Source organism: Neodiprion virginianus, chromosome 2 (genome assembly GCF_021901495.1).
Source record: "Neodiprion virginianus isolate iyNeoVirg1 chromosome 2, iyNeoVirg1.1, whole genome shotgun sequence".
NCBI lineage: Eukaryota > Metazoa > Arthropoda > Insecta > Hymenoptera > Diprionidae > Neodiprion > Neodiprion virginianus.
Window position 1 is genome coordinate 7572868 of NC_060878.1, and position 23508 is coordinate 7596375.

Here is a 23508-nt window from a genome sequence, read left to right on the forward strand (position 1 = left end):
ACAGGAGATGCGTACCTCTGATTGCGAACATCCAAGGTGTAAACTATCTACTCCGGTGTAACAGAACTTACACACATTTGATCACTGCCACTGCACGGGAATCTTCACTGACGAATTAATTAAACTCATAAGTCATGCTTCTCCTTGTTCCGCCTCACATTTATTTTAACTGTGATAATTAGGCATCTCGTACGTCAGTGTGTAAAGTGATGTAACAAAAAATCACGAAGAATTCGTAACTTTCTAAACTTGTACCGCCATTGTATTCAATCGTCCCTAGATATCTAAATATCTGTACTCACTCCATTCTTTGCTGAAATTTATGCTTTATATTGTAGTAATTGGAGTTGCTTTAATTTGATTAGTAAATCAGTTTTCAGTCTGTTGAATTATAATCACGACGTAGCCAATGTCAGACACAATTTTGTCAGGACAAGTACCTCACACCTGTAACGTCACTTTTAATTTTGGTATATTTACCTCAAACAGACATCGACGAGTGCGCCGATGGTACAGCAGGATGTGCAGACCTGTGTCATAATGATCCTGGCTCCTTCCGGTGCGACTGCCGTCCGGGATATCAGCTCGATGTAGATGCTCGTTCTTGTCAAGGTAAGCAGATCGATGGAATCCAAGACTCTCTGTTTTGGAGGCAGGCAATTTAGACACGATTATTGATTCAAAGCCCCTTAACCCGATAGGACAGATCAAACATTGCGTCCTTTGCCATTTTAATATTTGATTAAAGAGAAAAAAGCGAAGAAAGTACAGAAAGAAAGCGAGAGAAAGTGAGTGTTGAGACAACGGTACATGATTGCCTGGAGCTTGAAACGATTCAATTGGGGGCCGCATCAACCTGGTTTTAATCAAGAAGGGTCTCTTGTGGGTTCTGTGCATGTTCTTTGAACTTACAAGCTGGGAATCATCTTTTCGCCCCTCCCCCCCGGTCTTTGATGGGTTTTTTACTCCTAACTCTCCGTTTAGTTGAAGTTCTTCATTTCTATTCATTCGTGTAAGCTCAAAGTAGATCGTTATGGTTCCCGGTGAAACAGGTTTCTCAGCTCTAAGAGGACGTAAGAATAGATTAGCTTTCTGTTTGAACACATCATGGCACCGAACACAATGCCATAACGTAAACACAACACGATTCAATTGAGTTGTTTTCTACACACAGACGTGAACGAGTGCCTGTTGAACAATGGTCACGGACCCTGCCAGGGAAGCTGCCGTAACTATAATGGCAGCTATGAATGTGCCTGTACGGATCTTCCAGGTTACAAGCTGGCCACGGACAATCACACTTGCGAAGATATCGATGAGTGCGCCGAAGGAAACGCGGGATGCTCACATACTTGTTTGAACACGCCAGGGAGCGTTTTCTGTCTTTGTCCCGACGGTTACATTCTCGCGGAAAATTGGAAGACATGCAACGGTCGGTTTTACGCTTCGTTTCATTTAAACTCCAGTCATCTATGAGTTGAAAACAAATTTACGAATTCGCGAAGAACTGGAAAATTATTAATTTTTACTTTACAGACATAAATGAGTGCGAAAGCGAGCAAAACGTCTGCGGGGACGAGAAGGATTGTCAAAACACGCTGGGATCGTACAAGTGCACAGTTAAGCCGAATAAGATAACGAAACTGCTTCAGGATGAGGACTACGATGCCGAAGATGACGACGAAGATCAGTACGATGACTACGAAGAGGGAATCACGGATATACCGGAAATCGGGGAGTGTTCGGAAGGGTTCAGGAGGAACGAAGAAGACGAATGCATCGGTGAGTAGCCACAATAATGAGTACATTGCGTTTTCAGCAAGAGCCGTGTTGATCAAACAGCTCATGCTTCTATTACAGACATCAACGAGTGCCTGGAGGGTGACGAGGGTGAGCCTCACGGCTGCGAACACGAGTGCGTCAACGAGCTTGGAAGTTACATTTGCACCTGTCGACCCGGGTACGAGATTGAAGATGACGGACAGAGCTGCAAGGACGTGGACGAGTGCACGGCTGGAGTTTCTCCGTGTTCACATACCTGTATAAATGCCGAAGGGTCCTACCAGTGCGGCTGTCCATCTGGATTCAATTTGAGTACCGACAACAGGACCTGCGAGGAGGTGAAACACGAGGTTGAGCCAAAGAAAGACTGCAACGATATGGAGCAGAAGTGTGCTCACAATTGCGTGAACACGGAAGACGGTCCGAAGTGCCAATGCAATTCAGGCTATACGCTCGACGAAAATGGTTACACGTGTACCGATGTGGATGAATGTTTAACAAACGTTCACCAGTGCTCTCATCATTGCGTCAACGAGAAAGGTAGCTATCGATGCAATTGTTCTTTGGGTTTTTCCTTGAGCGAAGACGGAAGAACTTGTCAGGATGTTAACGAGTGCTCAACGAAAGTTCACGAGTGTTCGCACAACTGCACGAACACTGACGGCAGTTATACGTGCAGCTGTCCTTTAGGTCTTACGATAGAATCGGATGGTAGGACCTGCGAAGATATAGATGAGTGTGCTGAGGGCGGGCATAACTGTTCACACGATTGCATTAACGAACATGGTTTCTTCAGATGTGCGTGTCTGACGGGTTGGTCACTGGGTGCGGATGGAAGGAACTGTGAAAAAAACAGCAGTTGCGATGGTTTGAATTGCCCACAAGAATGTGTGATGAAAGAAGGAGCGGAAACGTGCACCTGTTCCTCAGGTTTCACTGTGGCGACGGACGGAAAGACGTGTGAGGACCTTGACGAGTGCGCAGCTGATGAGCACGACTGTTCCCACGATTGCGAAAATACACAAGGAAGTTACAAATGCATTTGTCCAGAGGGACTTAAGCTTCTAGGGGATGGATTGACGTGTAGAGACGATGCGTGCCCGGAGGGTTTGCGTCAAGTCGAGAACGGTGAGTGCCAGGACATCGATGAGTGCGCGGAAGAGGACCACGACTGTTCTCACGAATGCGTTAACGAACAAGGAACATATCGGTGTGTCTGTCCGGAAGGATTGATTCTTGGAGAGGATGGAGTTACGTGCGAGGAGTCAGATCCATGCGTCCGTGCACCCTGCTCCCATGAATGTGTTCAGGACGGTAACAGTTATGAGTGCAAATGTCACTCAGGATACAGACTTAAGGATGATGAAGCAGAGTGCGAGGATATCGACGAGTGTGAGCCGGATGCTTTGATGCACGGCTGTTCGCATGGCTGCGTCAACACCCCAGGAGGTTACACCTGTACTTGTCCTTCAGGATTCTATTCTCTAGACGACGAAAAGTCATGCCAGGATATAAACGAATGCGAGGACCAGGATTTCAGGCACGAGTGTTCGCACGGTTGTGTAAACACTGTTGGAAGCTATAACTGCACTTGTCCAACCGGATGGAAGCTAAGTCCCGGCAACAAATCTTGCGAAGTTCACAACCCGTGTATCAATGGTTCGCACGGATGTTCTCATGTCTGTGAACACGAGGATGGAGAAATTCGCTGTGGTTGTCCGGAGGGCTTCGAACTGGGCGCGGACAATAAGACGTGTCAAGACTTCGACGAGTGCACCGACCAAACGGTTCAGCAGTGTTCGCACACCTGCGTAAACGAGGTGGGGAGTTTTCATTGTGCGTGCGGCTCTGGATTCACCTTGGGAAAGGATAATCAAACCTGTGAGGATATCGACGAGTGTTTAGGTGACCATGGATGCTCTCACACTTGTGTGAACGAGGTAGGAACCTACGGTTGTGACTGTCCCGACGAGTACGACCTTGGAGAGGATGACAGAACTTGCGAACCTCTGGATGGTTGCAGTTTGGGACACGACTGTTCACACACCTGCGTCAACGACGCGGACGATGATTACCGATGTGAGTGCCCTGAGGGCTACGAGCTTGGAGACGATGAAAGAACTTGTCGCGATATCGACGAGTGCCACTTCGGCCACACGTGTAGTGATAGTTGCGTTAATACTGAGGGGTCATACGAGTGTTCATGCCCAGAGGGATTGCGCCTGTCAAATGATTCCATCACCTGTGTCGATCGTGACGAATGCACCGAGGGTCACGAATGTGCACACATCTGCGTGAACGGGCATGGCAGTTTTCACTGCGCTTGTTCACCGGGATATTCGCTTGGCGACAACGGTAAGACGTGCCAAATAATTGACAAGTGTTCCTCACTTGGTCAGGCTTGTTCGCATGATTGTGTGAGTGATAACGATGGCTACAAATGCGTCTGTCCGTCGGGTTACTCCCTTTCCGAAAATGGGACCACGTGTGAGGATATAAACGAATGTGCTCAAGAAGAGAACGAGTGTTCGGATGAGTGTGTGAATCTCGAGGGCAGTTACAAGTGCTCCTGTCCTAGTGGCTACGCGCTGGGAACGGATCTACATACGTGCGAGGATATTGACGAGTGCCTGAATAAAACGCACGGATGCTCGCACGAGTGCGAAAACTTTGACGGTGGGTATTCTTGCTACTGCCCGGAGAGCTTAACCATCAGCAAAGACAACAAGACGTGCATTGACTTCAACGAGTGCCTGGCTGAGCACAATTGCAGTCACATATGTATCAATGTTTTCTCGGGTTATGATTGCGCGTGCCCCGAAGGACACGTACTTCACGACGATGGGCGTACCTGTCGTGAGATTGATTTTTGTGGATCTAATCACGGGTGTTCGCATACGTGCGAAAGTTCTGACAACGGGTTCAGGTGTAAGTGTCCAGTTGGATTTATACTTGGAACGGATAATAAAACGTGTGAGGACATCGACGAATGCATGCAGGAAAACAACGTTGAAGATCTATGTTCTCACGAATGTTTCAATACTCCTGGAAGCTACAGATGTAAATGCCCAGTGGGATACAAGACTGGCAAAGACGATAGAACATGTGAGGATATCAACGAATGTGTAAGGAACAACGGAGGATGCTCGCATCTTTGCGCGAATACCGACGGCGGAATGGAGTGTGCCTGTCCAGAGAACTATAGTCTGTTAGAGGATGACGGTAAGACGTGCATAGAAATCGATAAGTGTTTTATCGATAACGGCGGGTGCTCACACTTCTGCGACTACGAAAACAGTACTGTTACTTGCTCGTGTCCGGAGGGCATGACCTTGTTGACCTCGAATGATACCGACTGCATCGAAAATAACAAATGCCTCGTAAATAACGGTGGATGTTCGGATATCTGCAGCTTTGTTCACGGTGTCGTGACTTGTTCTTGTTTTAATGGCTACAAATTATCAGAAGACGACTTCGTGACCTGCGTGGATATTGACGAGTGTCATGAAAACCTTGATAATTGTACCCACCTATGTGTAAACGAGGACGGAGGCTTTGAGTGCAGGTGTAATCGAGGTTTCACTATCAATGACGACGATTCGACGCTGTGCGACGACACTGACGAATGCGCAGTGGAGAATGGCGGGTGTTCTCACAGCTGCGTGAACACCATAGGCTCCCATCACTGCACTTGCAGATCCGGTTACAGGCTTAACGCTGACGATCGCACTTGTTCTGCTGTGAATGGGTGCGGTGAAAATAATGGAAACTGTTCGCAACACTGTCACAACAAAGATGGGATTCCTGAGTGCTCCTGCTCTTCAGGATTTAAACTTGGTAAGGATCGAAAGACATGTGACGACATCGATGAGTGCGCGGAATTCGAGAACGACATTGAATTAGGCTGCTCGCACAGGTGCATCAACCTTCCCGGAAGCTATCATTGCCAATGTCCGACAGGGTATATCCTACTTCCGGAGGATAAGAAGACTTGTGTCGATGTGGACGAGTGTCTTTGGCAATCACACAACTGTTCTCATGACTGTTTGAACCTGCTAGGAAGTTATATTTGCAAGTGCTACGACGGTCACTACTTGCACATCGATAATGCAACTTGTCTGGATATCGATGAGTGCAGTGAAAGGAATGGCGGATGCTCAAACGGATGCGTCAACACAGCTGGCGGGTATCACTGCTCGTGTCCCGAAGGGTATGACCTGATGAATGACGAAAGGACTTGCAAAGACATCGATGAGTGTAACAGTGGAATAGCTCGTTGTCCGCACGAATGCCTGAACACAGCGGGATCATGGAAATGCATTTGTTCAGACGGTCACAAATTATCAGATTCCGGATTGTGCGTCGACATAGACGAATGTGAGATCAGAAATGGCGGATGTTCACACGCGTGTTTCAACATTCCTGGTGGAGTAAGGTGCAGCTGTCCAATCGGCCTGGAACTTTCGATCGACGGAAGGACTTGTTCCGACGTAAACGAGTGTTTGACAAACAACGGTGGATGTTCGGAGATTTGCATAAATCTGGACGGTACGTTCAAGTGCAGCTGTCGGAAGGGTTACCGTTTGTCTCATGACTACCGTAGCTGTGTCGACATCGACGAGTGTGCTACCAAAAACGGCGGGTGTTCGGATATTTGCACAAACAAGAACGGAAGTTTTCACTGTACGTGCCCGTTCGGTTACTACTTGACTGCGAACTTGAGAACCTGCAGCGATATCGATGAGTGTCAACTCGACAACGGCGGATGCTCTCATCACTGTTTCAATACGCCGGGTTCATACTTCTGCGATTGTCCCTCAGGGCTTGATTTGCGAGGCAAAGTTTGCCACTTCCCGAATGCCTGCGACCCTAACAACGGCGGGTGTGAACAGCTGTGCAGGAGTGACAATGGGAGAGCGATCTGCTACTGTAAGGAAAGTTACCGAGTTCACAGTACCAACTTCTCCGCTTGTGTCGACGTCGACGAGTGCGCTACCGGCCCACACAGCTGTGATCAACTGTGCATCAACACCCCTGGTTCGTACGAGTGTCGATGCAGGGATGGATTCATCAGGAAGAACGATTCCTGCATTGGTAGGGATTCCTAAGTTTTTCAATTAAAACTCTTTCCCGTCCCCGGATCATTGCCAATTCCTAGAACCTTTAATTAACCTTCAATTTAATTAACGTGCTCTAGATATCGATGAATGCCTGACCGAAGTTTGTGAAAAGAGTCGTTGCATCAATACTATGGGAAGCTTTCGCTGCGAATGCGCTCCAGGTTTCGAATTTCGAGAGGGTATTTGCGTAGGTCAGTTGATCGTTCGTTAACGGCAACACATTAGGCGTGATTCCAAATAGCGTCTAACGTCTTACTCAATTAAAGGCAATTCAATGCTTGCAGATATAGACGAGTGCGCGATAGGAACACCTTGTAAAGGTCGTTGCATAAATACCGAAGGATCCTACAGATGTGCTTGCACCGTTGGTTTCCAGTCCCACGAAGATACCTGCATCGGTGAGCGACGGTCACAAATTTCATCCGTAAATCCACGAATTCAACACCTTCGACTAAACTTAGTATCATTGTTACAGACATCAACGAGTGCGAGTGGAACAACGGAGGCTGCGCTCATGACTGCGTGAACACAATAGGCTCATACAAATGTACTTGCAGAACTGGTTTCACTGTGAATCCAAGGTGGCCGGAAAATTTTGTTGAACAATAATTAGCCAGTGATGATTACGGTTAATGACCGTAACCTTTTTCGCCCTGCAGGAATAATTTTCGGTGCCAAGACGTCAACGAGTGCTTGGACCGCAACGTCGGCTGTAATGGAGACTGCGTGAATACCGTCGGAAGTTTCTATTGCGCCTGCAGCGACGACGAGGTCCTGGCTTCCGACCAGCGAACTTGTGTGCCACGAGAATCTCGCTGCCGAGCCATGGAAATACCTCGTTACGCCGACGTGAGCGTTAATTACAAATGCATTAATTTTCTCGCTCAAAGGAGAACCTCGCGTCAGGCGACAGGCGCTTGGTTACCGTAGTCACTTCGTTCTAGGCGTTTACCCCGAACTTCCGTTTCCAGATCAGATGTCCCGGACAACCGTCCAGGGCTTTGGACTATCCGCAAGGCGCCAGGTGCCACGTGAGATGCAGACGAGGGTTCAGACTGGAGGGTCCGCACGTGCGGCACTGCACATCAGGGGGCAAATGGAACGGCAAAGAACCATCCTGTCAGAGTGAGTGGATCTATTCGTTCACACGGAAATAGTTAGAATAGGTTCGAGCTGAGTCGGCTCACGAAACTAGACTTCCTGCGAGTCGGTGATGGATTTCCGCGAGGTGTCGATTAAACCTCGGACGGGGTTGATGGTGTAAAAAGAACAGTAAATGCGTGATGCGGAATATTGATATTCGGAGTACGAGCTCGTGATTGTTTTTATAATTGCCTCATTTTGCGCGCAGCCCGCCCGTGGTTAACGAGTAGTTAAGTTAACAGAACACCTTAACGAGCTTCCAGCGTCTCTACGCCGTTCCCCGCGGCACTTGCTCGCGGATTTAACTTTTAAACTTTTTAAATCCCTCTTGGTTTCCGCTTCTCAAATTTATTTTCACCACGTCCAATGCAACGCGCTCCGGTTAAACCTCCGGCTTGTTTTCAACTGTCAAGCTAACGAGATTCAACCATGCCTCTGCACCATCTCGAATTCAAACTTTCATTTCGCGCTCGCGAATTTATCGGCTTACGTACCTTCAACGAGTAAATTCACCCGCACGTGTTCCTTGGTTTCCCTCAAGTGGGTACTTTGGACTGTCCCACGTACTTCCATCCGCATCCATGGCTTGCATGACGAGGCGCGTTTCACGATATTCACTTTCGTCCTCACTGGTGACTTGGCTAATTCTTCATTACAAGTATCAGGATCATTTCGGTTCCAAGTTTGTGACGTGATTTCCAAAGCTTTGTACCGGAACAACCGGAGTGTGCTTTCCCCACTGGCTAAACGTCGGACAAAATCTCGTGCGAATCACCGTCACGTATATAATACTTATTTAGTTGTAATTGTTTTCCGAGCTTTACGAGCGCTGTGTGGCAATCGGACGGGTGTGATGCTGCCGCTGTTCCACGTTTGATAAACGATTCGCGTCACGTACGCGTAGCAGCAACATGCGCGCGTAGAAGGGTGTCCGACTAATGTTTATCTCACAGTTAAGTTCACGGCACGCGTGGATAGATTGAGAAATAAATAATAAATAAGTAAGTAATCAAGGATGGTCTCTTTATCTCTCCATCTCTCTCCCTCTTTCCAATCTTTCGGGCAGCGTGGCGGAGAGTAAGCTAACACTTACAGCGTATACGACATACGTATCTGTACGTGTATTTTGTGAAGAATCATGCGACATGTCCAACTACATTTGTCGCCCGTGTTTCAGCTATGCCGAGGCCATTTATCAGGTGTCCGAACGACATCGACGTCGAACTACCAGCCAGGCGAAGCACGGCTAGAGTCTCGTTCGCACAGCCAAAGTCTAATATGGACTGGTGGAGGTGAGTATTTTCTACCTCTCTTCATCAATCATAAAATCAACGCCGAGGGTTCAAAGAACTGCGTGAACATCATAAACGGGAATATACTCTTCAATATTATCAAATGGACCACTCACTCCGTAATTAGTCTCAAGTAGAGCGCTCCATCCGAAGTCCGGATTCTCTCAACGCTCTAATGGTTCGAAATTCGGTCTTCGTTGAAACTTGCTTGAAAATTATTGGCTTACCTTTGATCAATGTAAAAATAAATCGCGTGAAACCGAACAGTGAAAGAAGCGCGTCGACATCGGAAACATGAAAATTTGAATACCGAGAGGAATTATTAATTCGAAGAGCGTGTCAGTGAGTGCACGTTAAGAATGAAACGGCGCAAGTGTATCACTTTCGTTGAGATGAATAGTTGGACGGTAGGTCGATTGAACACAGATGTTGACCGTATAATATCTACCGTATCTAAATCTCGGCTTGATGTTTCATGCAGGACTGCATTATAACTGAGATGTTCACCGTACAATGAGAATTCCGTACGAGCTTAGAGTTTGGCTAGCGAGAACTCGACCGCCCCGTCGTGTTTAACATCAATCACGGATAATCCCATTTGATAGCCGTTTATATGCAAAGCCGGCATCAGTCAAATCTGTTTCAACCATGATTCGTGCAGGGTCGGTGGTCCGCGTTTAAGTTACGACAGCTGATCCGCGGCATCAGTGATGCTACCGATATTCTCCTCCGGAGATCAAAAGCATTTTCCAATCAAAGTACGTGTGCTGGTCCGCGGTACCAGTTGGACAAAAGTTAATTGAAGCAATGGCGAAGGCGGCTGCTCACATCCGTGTACGCGGATCACCGTCTTCATGATATATGTCGCGACAAACGCGGCGCGACAGACGATATTTCATATTCTATGCGTTGGCAAGCTTCGGGGACGTTGATACAAATTGCATCCATCAGTTTTGAGCGATCGTCAGCGTTAGAAAACACCTATAATAATCGGCCGCTGTGCATACTCAATGCGTGCAACGCGCTGGTCTGCATCGCAAAGTGAAAGCGGCACCTCGCAGGTTATCTTATGGCGATAAATTTAAAACTTTTAACACACGAAAGGATTTCGACGAATTATCATCTCGCGGCAGCGTATTTACACGGTAGTCTCGTCTTAATTATAGTATTTAAGAATGTCAGGCCGGTTCGTAATTACAAGGGACAGGCTGCCTAGTCTCACGCATGCCAAGTACCTACCTACTACATGTATAACCGTCAGCGAAACGTGACCCCGCGAAGGCTTGTCTCTGGTTGCGAAACCCTCTCGCGGGCCAATTATACTGTCAAAAATCGTTTCTCCAGATCGGATTCTCGATCTTGAAAACCTAATCTGCTGCATCTATCTAGGTATATCCCCTACTGTGCATGTTTCAGGTACGTCAATGCTTCCCCCTCCTGGGGCAAAGAGCTGCACGCTGACTTGGGACCCGGTACAAACATCGTTACCTTCACCGCGTGGTCTCCGGTTTCGAATTACACAAGCTCGTGTCGAATCGTCATACGCGTTCGAGGTGAGTACAAAGTTTTCGTGGAATTCGGCAAATCGATGTTGTGGATCAAACGTAACGAACCTTCGTCAAATAACTGGGGTAGAGAAAAAATTGAAGAAAAAACTCAGCCATCGACTCGTGGCAAGGGATATAGATTTGCTATCACATTTTTTCTCGCAAATCTGCAGATATCACCGATGCCGGTGCTGCAGCGCGATTTATTCAGTGTCTCAGCTAGGGCGAGACGAACCCTGAACTAGAGTTGTCAGACACGAACCTCGCCGTCAGAGAGATAAAGCCAAGAGCCATGAACATGGGACGTGGATGTGTCAGGTCCTGAGGTTTTATCCGAGTGCAGGTTATTACGTCGCTTACGCGGGTTGCGACACGTGTAGATGTGTGCGCGTGCCTCGGGGCACCAAAAAAAAAATCCGGAAATGAATTGAAACGATCTCGAAACTCCGATCCCGCAGCGTTCTGCGAGTGGGTGGCGAAAATGATTTCCTTCGGATTCCACGAAGTCAATAGTATTGAAAAATATTAATGTAAGACGCAAGCTGAAGAAAAAGAGAAGGAGAGACAAAAAAAAAAAAAAAAGTCGACAACACCGCGGAGCAAGACGCCTATAATTCATGTGATATCAAACATGTATGACTCGATTCGCGAGGAGTTCGGTGGAATTAATTTGAATTCATTAGGACCATAGCGGCTCGCATGACGTGGGGTCGAATTTAACGACCTGTTAACAATTGCGTCGTTGTCGTATACGATACACATACACGCGTGCACACATCTATCTTAGGGCGTCTACTACCGCCCATATACACTTTGCCAGATATTAAGTTCAAATTTCGAGTGATGCAACCCTATTGGAATTCGGCACGTGCCTGTGCTGCCGAGCTAAGCTCATTGACCGGAATAGGCCGTGCGTAAGACTAACGCACTCGGTGTGCCGGGTAATGTACCGGTTGTAATAAACGCAATAAGAACCGCAAGGCGTGCAATGCGGACACTGCAGTCTGTGTAAGGCGTTCGCATCGGATTTCGTAACCCGTTGAATTTTCGAATGAACGTGTAAAGCTCCCGGTGGGCGATACGACGCGCAGCGTTTGGTTCATGGGGCACCATGACGATGTCTGCAAACACCATTTCTCCCACGCGGGATGACGACAATAGTTTTAAGAACGGTAATAACGCGTGGATACATTGACGGAAAAGTTTCCCAGGTAATTTTGTACCTGAGAGATTCTCTCCGGATTCACTTCCTGTTTGTTAATTAAGTACCTTGACACTCCTCGTTCGATGGTACTTGAGGCGAATAAGGACTCGCCCGTTATTTCTGCCCTCACCGGTCAGAGGAATAAGAGAAAAAGAAAGACTCGCATATTACATACCTACTGATGTTTTTCACAATTTTTTGTAAAATACGAACGCACTTCTAGTCTCATTTATTGATTTTTTGTTTAATTTTGTTTTTTTTTTCATTCCGATATTGGTTTTATTTTCGCCACTTACACTGATCACGCTGCATTGCCTCGAGCAACTAATTTCCGTGTAGAAACCCGATATCGTATTTACGATGTTGGCGGAATTCTGATTGACATAAATTTTACCGTTAAAAGCTTATTCCTGTGAAATAGACGAGGTTAGCAAACAAGTTTTGTTTGATATTATTTTTATTTAACATGCATGAAAAATTCCAATTCATAGATCTCAAGAGGATTTTTCAGAGATATTACGTTCAAGGTAAAGTTGAGCGTGATATTTTTGAAACGCTCAGACTTTCTCTGTACCTACGTTTTAACATGTATGAGTTTTCTGGAATAGCATTGAATTATGCATCTAATTTAGATATGCCGGTATTCCTGCTGAAATGCTGTAACGGCTCTCTGATTAAATTCTCTATTTTCTCGTCATTTTCTATACGCGTATGCAGAGATACGCGATAATTTGAGAAACAGGAACGAGGGAAGAAGTTGAGAACTAATAACGGAAAATTAGTATACGAAACAAGGGTCGCACTGCAGCGTGGAAATGAGTATTTGTACAATCGCGATATCTTGCTCGAAAGTTTCAAATTAATTCTGATACAGCTATCGCGGAATCGTTACAAAATTATCTCAATTAACGGCAATGCAATTATCCGGTGTAATCGAGATCCCGCAGTTGTCTTCCTCGTTCGGTTGAACATTTAACAACCCCTTAACTGCAAGCGCTGTTCGTTGATGAGACTCGCAAGATACGAACCTGAAAGATGGTGACGGTGTGTTTTGCAGTGGAAAATTTTCCTTTCACATTTTATCGAACCGTTTTATCTTTGCCTGTTGATAAAATCGGTCACTTTTATCTAAATAATTACCGCCCGAAACAATGATGCGATAAAATGGCGGTCGCTCATACAGGTGATATATCAGAATCGAGATCAGTACAGAAATATTAATGTTCTACAGTGCAGAGCGCAATGAGAGTGGGTTAATTTATGGTCCCTAGAGGCAAAAGCGCCACTTAATCAAGCTTACAAGTTTATTCAACTAGATACGTTGCGAAGGAGCTATTTGCATATTTCTAATGCGTGTACAAAGGGGAAACTCAAGCGAAGTCGAAGCATTTACTGGCGCTAAACGAGACATTGCTTAATGCATATATTATCCGATTAAACTGCGATTTCAACAAAAATTTTACTCAACTCGAATCTCGTTCATCAGACACAGAAAATCCGAAGATTATCGGCTGCCCGAAGTCCTTCGAAGTCCGGTTAAATCCTGGCGAGGTATCGCGGAGTGTCTTTTGGCCGGAGCCGATCATCACTGACAACGTCAAAGTTGAACAGACGTACAAATCAAGGGTGAGTATGAAACCACTTGTCGTGCTCCTGAAAACGGTAAAATTCACTTACCTAATTCTTATTTACTTTATCGTCTGCTCGAATTCTTCCTCGATTGTATCGTCGTGAAGAAACTCGACAGAAGTTAGCCCCGGGAACTTTTCATAAATCAATCCAGTGCCGGAGGTGGAATTAATCGCAAAGCCATCGAAGTCCGTCCATTAATATTATTGGTGTAGGGTTATTCGAGCTCACTTTCATCCTCCCAATTCTCTTCTTCTCAACCACTTTTCAAATGACCTCCATCAACGAAAGATTCGGCAATCATCCCTCCCCTTGTTACATGCTAATTTCGAAGCGTAGCCCACCGAAAGTTTGCTTCCAATTACCAATAATTAAATAATTAAACTCGAAATTAGATTAGGATTTTATGGTCTCTTAACGAGGTAGACTCGTCAAATATTCGTGATTTTTTTTTTTAATCGCTCACTTCATTAGTGAATTATTAGAACCCGTAGAAACGAAATTATCGGAAATGTCATCGTGTATATCTATTCATTTTGTCTTTCAATCATGAATCGTCACTGTTCTCTGATTTTGCCACCACAACCAGGAACCTGGAGAGCTTCTGTACGCAGGAAACCACAATGTACGATACATCGCGTCGGATGCTGCCGGGAACAGAGCCGAATGTTATTTCGGCATCCACGTACGAGGTAAAGTGATCCTTGCAGCCTGTCGCCGAGAGTGCGGGAGTGAATCAAACTGACAAGGAAGGTATCCAAGTTCGATCTCTCCGATTTGATATCTTTTATAATATGTTATAGTAGACTAAAAACTCAGTGACACGTCTTGTTTTTTTTTTTTTTTTGTCTGCCATCAAACACTTTAAGTGGGCGAAACCACCCTACAAATTAAAGCATGTCGAGGGGTGATTTCGCACTTTCACCGACAAGAACAAAATATTTTTCAACCAGTCCAACTGAACAAGTTTTCTCATAACGAGAAATGAAAAAGGTCATTTTCTCAATTGAGAATTAAAAAAAAAAAAACAACCTGCCAAATCGACCCTTGACATGCCTTATTTTGAAAAGTAGTTTCTCCTCTTAAAGTGTTTAATGGCACACAAAAATAAAAAAAAAAAAAAAACGCGTCACTGAGTTTTTAGTCTACTATTACATATTATAGAAGACATCAAATCGGAGAGATCGAATTGGGATACCTTCCTTGTCAGTTTTCATTTCCACCACGGAGAAGTTCAGGGCATAAATAAATGGGATGATTATTTGATATGTTGCAGAGTCTGAAACTCGGAGGGAACAACCGGTGAGTAAAATTTCATCTAATTTTATTACGTTCCATTCTCCTCACGTGTGAATGCAGCTACAATTATTGGATATTAAATCAGAGGCACAAAAGGCGGATTGACCGCATTTCCGGTGTAACGTCCGGCAGAGATATAACGCAGCTCAAATAGCCGACTGCAAACGTGCTTCTGGTTCGTTGCAGCGCTGAATGAATTCTAACTGCACTATGTATAGCTTAATTCCGACCGCAGCCACTTGGAGAACGAGATAAGAGTATCCAACGACCAAGACCTCCGCAGTTTTTAACATTATTTCACCCTGAAAGAATTTGGCAAAGTCAAGCCTCAACACAATCACAAAATACGCGACTCTCATTCAGTCTTCACCATTTTATTGAATTTCCTAAAAAATCTTTGCATCCTCTCAACGTTCACGTAGATCAGTTCATGTTCATAATCCAATCTGAGTTTGGAAACAAGGTTGAAAAAAAATATTCGTAAAAGTTACTACACCATGGACGGAGATTTCGCTGCAATAAGCTCATGAAAACCAAATTCTAACGACGTTTATAACTGGTGTGAAATCGCAATCGGATTTGACAATTTTTTTCTCCCTCCTCGCTCTACACTCTGCTAACTTGTCGGATGTATTTTCTGTTCAGCAAAAGATTACTTTCACAAAGATGCTGATGTGCCCGGGTAAATCTCCTCAAGTGCTACCGACCACCTCTTATATGGTAATTACTATGGCTCTTTTGTCATTCTAAAGTTGCAAATGACATCGGCAGGGAGTGTCTTGAAAAAAGTGAATAACCGCCGTATTTATGATCCGGTTTCAGTGGCAGGTTCCACCGGGGTGCTATATGAGGTATACGAAGACGTTCTCTGGCACCTACACCTTCCAGCACTACCACACTCTTCAGGATGGCTACGAGGAGTCAAGGGCTGCTTATCACAAAGTGCACCCGGTACAAACCGTTCGGCGAACGCAGATACCGTACCAGCTGGTGGACTGTAAGTGTACGTGTTGCCTGTGAGTCTTGTGTTGTTATCACTAACACAATTAACGCTAACTGTAAATAACATGGAGGAAATGGTGGGCGAAGAACTGACACGTTGTGACTAATCCGAGATGAAAAAATACGCTTACGCTTTAGTTGAACCAATCAGAAAGCATGTCCAAGGTGACGTCATATAGCCATGACATTTTGTCTTTTAGCGGTTACATTATTATTTTTTCAACTTTTCACTGCACAAATTGGCACTTTCCGCAAACGGAATGCACGGAAATGGATAAGTAACCTATTTACGTGATTTCGAGTGATGTCATCTTGGATATACGCAGAGTGAGCGAAAATCGGTCTTCATTTCTGACACGCCTTGTTAGACTAATCCAAAGGAGTCGATACTTCCAACCGAGAGTCTGAAATTATGTCGAATGTCGAATGACGTGATTCTTGGTTGTTAAATTCATCAACTGTGAACCAAGCACGAGTGAACCAAGATACGTGCGCGGATTAGGGGATGATTTCACGCGGCAGGGTGATATGGTCGTCAACTGTTACAGATAAATTGCGTTTGAGGAGAACCTTACTTTTTTTGGTCGACAGTAAAATTGATCGGTCGTTCACCAGTGCGGGCGATAATATGCGGCTGATCGCGTTGAAAATTGTAGAAGCAAGGTCGATACCAAAATTGACGTGATGCTGAACATCGAGGCGCCAGCGCAGTTGATTTTAACCTTGCAGTCAGTTCCGCCGTTCGTTGTGGAGAGCATATTAGCGCTGGCGTTAACCGTCCTACTCGCAGTGCCTTTGATCGCACAGATTCAACTATTCTTCGTGAGTACTATCGGCGGAATTTACGGGCTCACCTCTTACTGCTTAAGCTTATTGTGCGTAGGACGATACGATGAAGACGTGCAAAGCACTGCGACCGAGATACGCGCGACTTAGCGATAATGGAATTCGGCCGAAAGCCCCTTTGGTCGTGATGCATTACCCGGCGCCCGTTCCCTTCGGCATCGAGTCCAGTTCGAGCTCAATGGTGAACGTCCCCTCTCTCAGGATGACCAACTCAACACCGGCGCTGAGCTCGATCACCGTGACTCGAAATCCGGCATCACCTAGCCGTGGAAAATTTCGACAGCCCGAGCACTCCTCGTCGTACGTGGCGACGAACAAGGAACTGGCGATAGTTGATATTTCTTCGTTCAACTACAGCTCGTACAGGCACAAGCTGATCCAATCGGCCCTGCGAAAACAGTACGGTGGCAACTATCCACCCGGGAACGTGATCCTGAACTCGATACAACTCAATTCCATCGATTCCTCGGCTGAGACTGAACTCAGCGACAAGTACAGCCGAAGCTTTTTTGACTTCGCTGATCAGTACCGTAATGCGAAAGCACCGAAAAGCAAGCCGGAGGTGGAGTACCTCCATCCGTTGGACCACTTCGTTGTAAGGCCTGTCGAGAAACCCTTGACCAACGAAAAGCACACTGAAACCATGAACACAACGGACGATGAAATCACGGATGCGTCAAACGGCCAGGCACCGAGCACTCCACTCAGTCGTCCCGTCACCAGGAGACGACCCAGCAGTGCCGGACGTGCGTCCGTGGCGTCGAACGCCTCCTCGCGCTGCCCCTTGAGTCGAGTTTCTTCAAGGTCACCCTCGGTTCGGCCCCCCAGTGGCGTCAGCTCGCGCAGTCTGTCCTTCGAAAGCGCAAAACAAAATACTTCGAACGCTTTTAAAACCTCTCCGACAGTTCCAGCTACTCGGCAGCTTTACCATCGCAAGGAGAGTCCCCTTCGCAAGCTTGGAACCGAAGTCCAAGCTGTTGACGCGAATATTCCGGTCGTCAAAACTCAGACAAAGACTTACACCAATTCACGGACTCCCGAGCCCCCGGGAACACCTGATTCATGTGTTGAGCCAACCGTCAAAAAGCTCAGGGCTGCCAAAAGGAAGCTTCCCAAGGCGACCAAACCTATTTCAAAGGATCGAGCAAGCCTCGTAAAGAAGTCGTCGGAAGTAACAGATCCAGCAGAGTCTCTGCCACTCATTGTCAAACCAACACCAGTATCGCTGATCCCGAGACCAACTAAGCCTAAAATTGACTGCGAGCGATCACCAACGTCGATGCAGGATGCAGACTTGAAAATTGACCGAAAGCTCTCTTCTCGGATGAAAGATTCCGCCAACGAACCTGACGCTTCAATGGATTCTGAAAAAGTTGTTTCGACATCGACCGTTGTACTACAAAAGTTGCACTCTACAGGACTGGACTTTGTGTCACCAAGACGTCCGTCACCGACGCCAACCTCGAACAGTAGCTCAAAAGTCGAGCGGCCATGCGCCAGGCGATTGCGTAGCTCGGCTGCCGAAGAGGAGGAAACACGCAGTTCGAATTCATACCGTAAAACTATTGCGCCTCGAGCCAAGGTATTCGAAGGAAGGAACAGCGGCTCTTTCCGTAGATGTGGTAGCAATCCACCCTCGGGCATGGTCAGCAGAAATTCGTCACCGATTCGGAGACCGAAGACTGCCAGTGCTCTGATTACATCTGCAAGGCCTTCAAGTGCTTCGGCTTATCACAAAGAGGCAAAGGCTTCGGTGACCAAGGCCGCTCCGACTAGAAAATCAAGAACTTCGGCACCGAAGACGCCACCTGAGAAGTCTTCTCTCATCCTCTCAGCATCGTGCGAAAACTCGTCTCAGTCCAGAAATCTTATGAGTGAATCTTCGGGCAGCTTAGCGCAGAGTTTGAACAGCTCAAACTCCGCTAAATGTATGCAATTACCGCCACTTCCATTAAACATTTCCTCGAGTTCGTCTATCGGGATATGCAGCGGTAGTGCGAGCCTACAGGAATCAAAGAAGGCCAGGAAATCCGAAAAATTTGCGTGTCCTTCGATTGATCGCAGTCCTCCGAACGCTGAGCATTATGAAGAAAGCTACGTGAAGCTTGCTGAGAAGCGACGGATGCTTCCACAGAAACGTTTGAGTCAACCGGTCGGTATTCCGCAACGGGAAATTGCCGCTAAGGATTTTGATGCTTCTGAAACTATGGATGGAACCAAGGCTACTTTAAGTCAATTAAAGCCCCTGAAAACTGATAAGTTCTCAAAATCTAGAGCCAAATCGGAGTCCAGAAACATTAGCAGGGATAGGTTTGCTAGTTTAGAGGGTAAAATATCCCGAGATCGTTCGGCTGACAGTGAGCAAAAGCTTCAGAGAACAGACCCGAAGAAATTTGAGGCACGGAATTCAAGCGAGAAAAATCAAACAGCCTCGATAAAACAGATAACTCGGTTCGATAGAAAAAAATCTGATTCCGTTAGCGGCGTTCCTAAAGGCCATGTTACGTCTCCGAGTCCAGTTGAAACCCCGAGCATCGGTTCCGCCGCTTCCTATAAATGCAGAACGGTAGATCCTGATGAAAAGCCCGCAAGCTCAGCTGCAACTGAAATCCGACGTGTACTTCAAAGCGAACTGGGGGTTGTGGACGAAACTGATACTGGTAAAAAGACAACGAACAGATGTAGGAGCATGATGAGCAGAGGACTTTCGGAAGATCGAAGGATAGGCAGGAGTTTGAAAAACACCTCCGTCGGTCAAAAAGCTACGCGATCTCTTTCATTTTCTAACAACGAACACAAAGCTGGTAAAAAGAAGATGGCTCAAGGTGCCATGGAAATTGACTCTCAGATGATATTTTGCTTGGATTACCCGCTGCATTGGCAAGCCCAAGAATCGAGTCCTGACAATTCAACTAATGAAACCTGCAGGATCGCAGATGTAAAACGAGATACATCGTCCACTCGGAAGTCTCGGATTCCAAGTCCTGCTCCAACGAGGTTTATCAAAACTCCGGACGGGTTGGCAACGGTTAAAAAAACATCGAGAAATACGACGAGCTTGAAAACTACGGAGAGCTCGGCGAAGCTCGCTGCTATCAAAAGTTCGGAATCAAAGTTGCCTGAGGCGCTGCTCAACGAGAAGAACGTGTCTGACGTCTCGAAGCCGAACTTGACCGAAGTTTCTAACTTTTTACGGGGTAGCACGAGGCCACGTCGACATGCGCCGGAGTTGGTTGGCCAATGGAAAACGGGACCAGATCGGCCCTTTGACGACGACGAGTCACAGGTTGACAAAGAGAGCACGACGAGACCGACGAGAAGACGCAACAGCAAAGCCGAGTCGACGATTCAACGAAGCCTACGCAACTACATAAAGAAATTGAAGGTCGTGCTTTCGGACGAGAACAGCAACATGGCAGCCGAAGAAATGGCCTCCTTAAATTTGAGCGAGGCGATTCTTCCCGACCTTAGATCAGTTCTCGACACTTCCGAACTCACCAGACTCGAAGATTTACTGGAACTTGCCGAACGGTCAACGAAGCTCGATGGTTCGCGAAAAAAACCAGCCTCTTGAACAGCGTATGCACGTATTTGTTAAAATCGACCTTGTGGGATGAACCGTGGAGTTGTTCGTTATGTGGGGACAATAAAAACAGTCATTCGTTAAGTAAGACCAACCGTATCCAACGCTTGAAGATGTTGCCCGGGTACATTAGACGGCTTGAATGCAAACTCTCCAACGTCTCGTGGCCAAGAGCATGGTCGTTGTCTCTTTACGGGCAACTCCTGAAACACTTCCGCACTCCTCACGTACATACCTACATAATCCATTGACGTACCCAGATTACTTTCCACGTTTGAAAAGGTGATTCGTCGACGAGGCGTTGAACGAACGGTGACAGCTCGCGATTATCAAGAAGCACCGTCGCTCTCATCCGGCCATCGCAACCATCCGCGTTATTAAAGCCATTCTCACTACCATTATCATCATCTTCGTCGTTTTTTCTCATTATTATATTGCATAGCAGCTAGCAGCAGCAGCAGGATGACGACACTGGCCGGCTTGTCCGTGTAAAAGTCGTTACTTACCCGTTGGTTCTCACTTGCGCTTTACGAGCCGGCCGTTAGCGATCAACTCCGTTCAGTCGGTGCGTTTTTTGTGGACATTCTCCGCTGATCGATACGGCACCGTAGGCGGCTGCCACAGGCGGCAGGGTTCAACCCTTTCCGCGCTGATGTTATACGTATCTCGGCTATTTTTCTCCGCCTGGTTTTTGTCGGTAGAAACTTGTGTAATGGTACAAGAGTCCCGCTGAGGATGTACTGTGAACGGCGCTTGGAGTTGCGTCGTATAATATCATAAAACGCGGTGACGCGTGAGCCCGGATTCGTTGCGGATCGTTCGTTAAACTCGCAGCTTCCCAGAAGGAGATGTTACGGACCGAGAATGCGAGTTCCAGCTGGGTCAGTACGACGAAACTGGAATCTGGTACAAAAGTTACCCCGCGACGCGTTTCATTGAAAATTTTCTGCAGCCCAGCCATGCGGTAGCGGCAGGAATAACAGAGAGAATAATAAATCCCTCGCAACGCGGTGATTTCTTGATCAAAGACCATCTCGCTCTGTAAATCCGAGATTTTCGGTGAATTAAAAAAACATCACAGCGCCTGCATATTTCATGCCCTTCCCCTTTCGAGCCTCTAATCTTCGACCTCTTTGGTTCGGGGAACTTGTAAATTGCAACACGGGGGCACATCGGCTACCCTTATCAAAGCACTTCTCCTCTCGTACAGATTCTGTTATAAGATTTCCGCTCCTTTCTACGTGCGGCCGTTTCCTTTGCCACCCTTTCCTCCTTGGCTTGCATCTACGCATGCAAACACCCTCCTCGAAAATATCTGCTGCAAGTATAACCATCGACAAAGAAAAGGATTTCGGTGTGGAAAACGAGAGATAACACGTATTGGACATCGTGGTTTCGAGAATTTCATCTTTATAACGGTGTTAAGGATCGTCTGTACGCATCCAGTTCTGTCACGTTACGATAATATCAGCTTTATGACCTGTTCAATTTTACGGCATGGCTTTCAAGTTTTCACTAAAATTTGATAAATAGTGTGATTGAAAAAACTCTGTGCTTGTGATTTGATAACACCTGTAAACACGAATTTTTAGTCCGGGATTCTAGGTGCCAAATTTTCATTACTTCCACTTGACTAATAAAAGAAAAAACGGTTTTATTGAATAAAGTTTACTTTTGTAGAAACCAGAACGATATTTCGGATTTTGGGATTAGAATTACCTATTTCCTCAAACATTTGTTGTAAATAAGAATTTACCAAACTTCAGAGTTTCGTATTTGTGTCGTTTTTATTAAAAAATAATAATTAATCACAGGTCACAACAAAAATTTTTGGTCATAGCTATAAATCAAAAGCTTCAAGATTATTATTTATATCAAGGTAAAGAAGACAAAAGCACGCTTTGTAAGCAATAAATAACGATTTTGCTTATCATTCGATAATATTATAGAGTGAAAATTCTTTTGATTTGTGTAATTCATTACCATTTTATCGTTTCGTCTCGTCAACCGCAAATCATATCTGACGTAAGAGTCCAACTGGCCGTTTTTCATGGCTAATAACCGCCTCCCTTATTTCCAGATCGCACATCGAGACAGCAGCAGTACGAAATCGAGCTCCAGCGACACCGGCAGCTACAATTGCAGAGGCAGCAACGCCTCCAGCAACAGCCGTACTATCAGCGAGCAAGTCCTGGACTTACAGTAAGGCACAGATACACGGGCCGCGGTCACGTTGAAACGAAGATAATACCAAGGCGCAAGTGTTGTTCGTAATTAGAGGATCGAGCCGATACATGACGCGTGTGTAGTTGTGCATACACGCGACCAAGAAGAACGTCGAATTTCACGTTCGTCGATACGATATGCAAATGTCGAGACGTTTATCGCTTGTCCTATTCTTGGTGCATCGATTTCACGAATATGGTAACTCGAATATTCAATGTGCCAACTTGTTTTGCCCCAATTTTTGTACTTACGTAAATACAGCAGCGAAAGTTAAACGTCCATTTAACGAATCCTCCTGTGATTTGGACTCGTTGATCCCTTCAACAGAGCATTCAAATCGAGGCTCATTTTCCTGATACATACAATCATTTGCCATTGCCCGAACGAATAGAATTTTCATCGCCCCATCGCCATTTGCTATTAATAAAACGAATTATACAATATAGAATGCAGTTGATCGGTTAACGTACGATTAACGATACAAAATAGGTATAAATGATATAATTGTTAACTCCGTCGTCGGTCAATATTACGGTAATATGATATATAGCAATTCAATGTTATAATACTGTAATATATTTTATAGATAAATTTTATACATTTATATAATATAATATTACACATTATTATTAATCATTACACATAAATTGTAACAATGATATGCGAATGGAGTACGGGATGATAATAATAATAATAATAATAATCATAATTATAACAGTAATAATGAATAAAATTTTTTAAATTATCTCCAATCTAATATATATATATATATAACATATAATATGTATATTAATATTTTTGCGTATGGATTCGGCGTCGTGAACTGGCGAATTAC

At 45.7% G+C, this 23508-nt stretch overlaps 1 protein-coding gene across 1 annotated transcript in view; it reads left to right on the plus strand.

The window, feature by feature from the left end:
• The window catches only part of LOC124299120 (fibrillin-1-like), a 62757-nt gene extending 39365 nt beyond the window's left edge, over positions 1-23392 (plus strand). Inside the window, exons 6-22 of the mRNA XM_046752076.1 lie at positions 490-612; positions 1175-1432; positions 1537-1782; positions 1861-6876; positions 6980-7093; positions 7187-7300; positions 7378-7483; positions 7562-7751; positions 7874-8027; positions 9223-9337; positions 10754-10890; positions 13575-13714; positions 14307-14409; positions 14994-15019; positions 15662-15736; positions 15839-16013; positions 22528-23392. Coding sequence (XP_046608032.1) covers positions 490-612; positions 1175-1432; positions 1537-1782; positions 1861-6876; positions 6980-7093; positions 7187-7300; positions 7378-7483; positions 7562-7751; positions 7874-8027; positions 9223-9337; positions 10754-10890; positions 13575-13714; positions 14307-14409; positions 14994-15019; positions 15662-15736; positions 15839-16013; positions 22528-22721 — 7286 coding nt within the window. The 3' untranslated portion in view covers positions 22722-23392. The remainder of the gene's footprint in view (positions 1-489; positions 613-1174; positions 1433-1536; positions 1783-1860; positions 6877-6979; positions 7094-7186; positions 7301-7377; positions 7484-7561; positions 7752-7873; positions 8028-9222; positions 9338-10753; positions 10891-13574; positions 13715-14306; positions 14410-14993; positions 15020-15661; positions 15737-15838; positions 16014-22527) is intronic.
• The last annotated feature ends 116 nt before the right edge of the window (positions 23393-23508 follow it).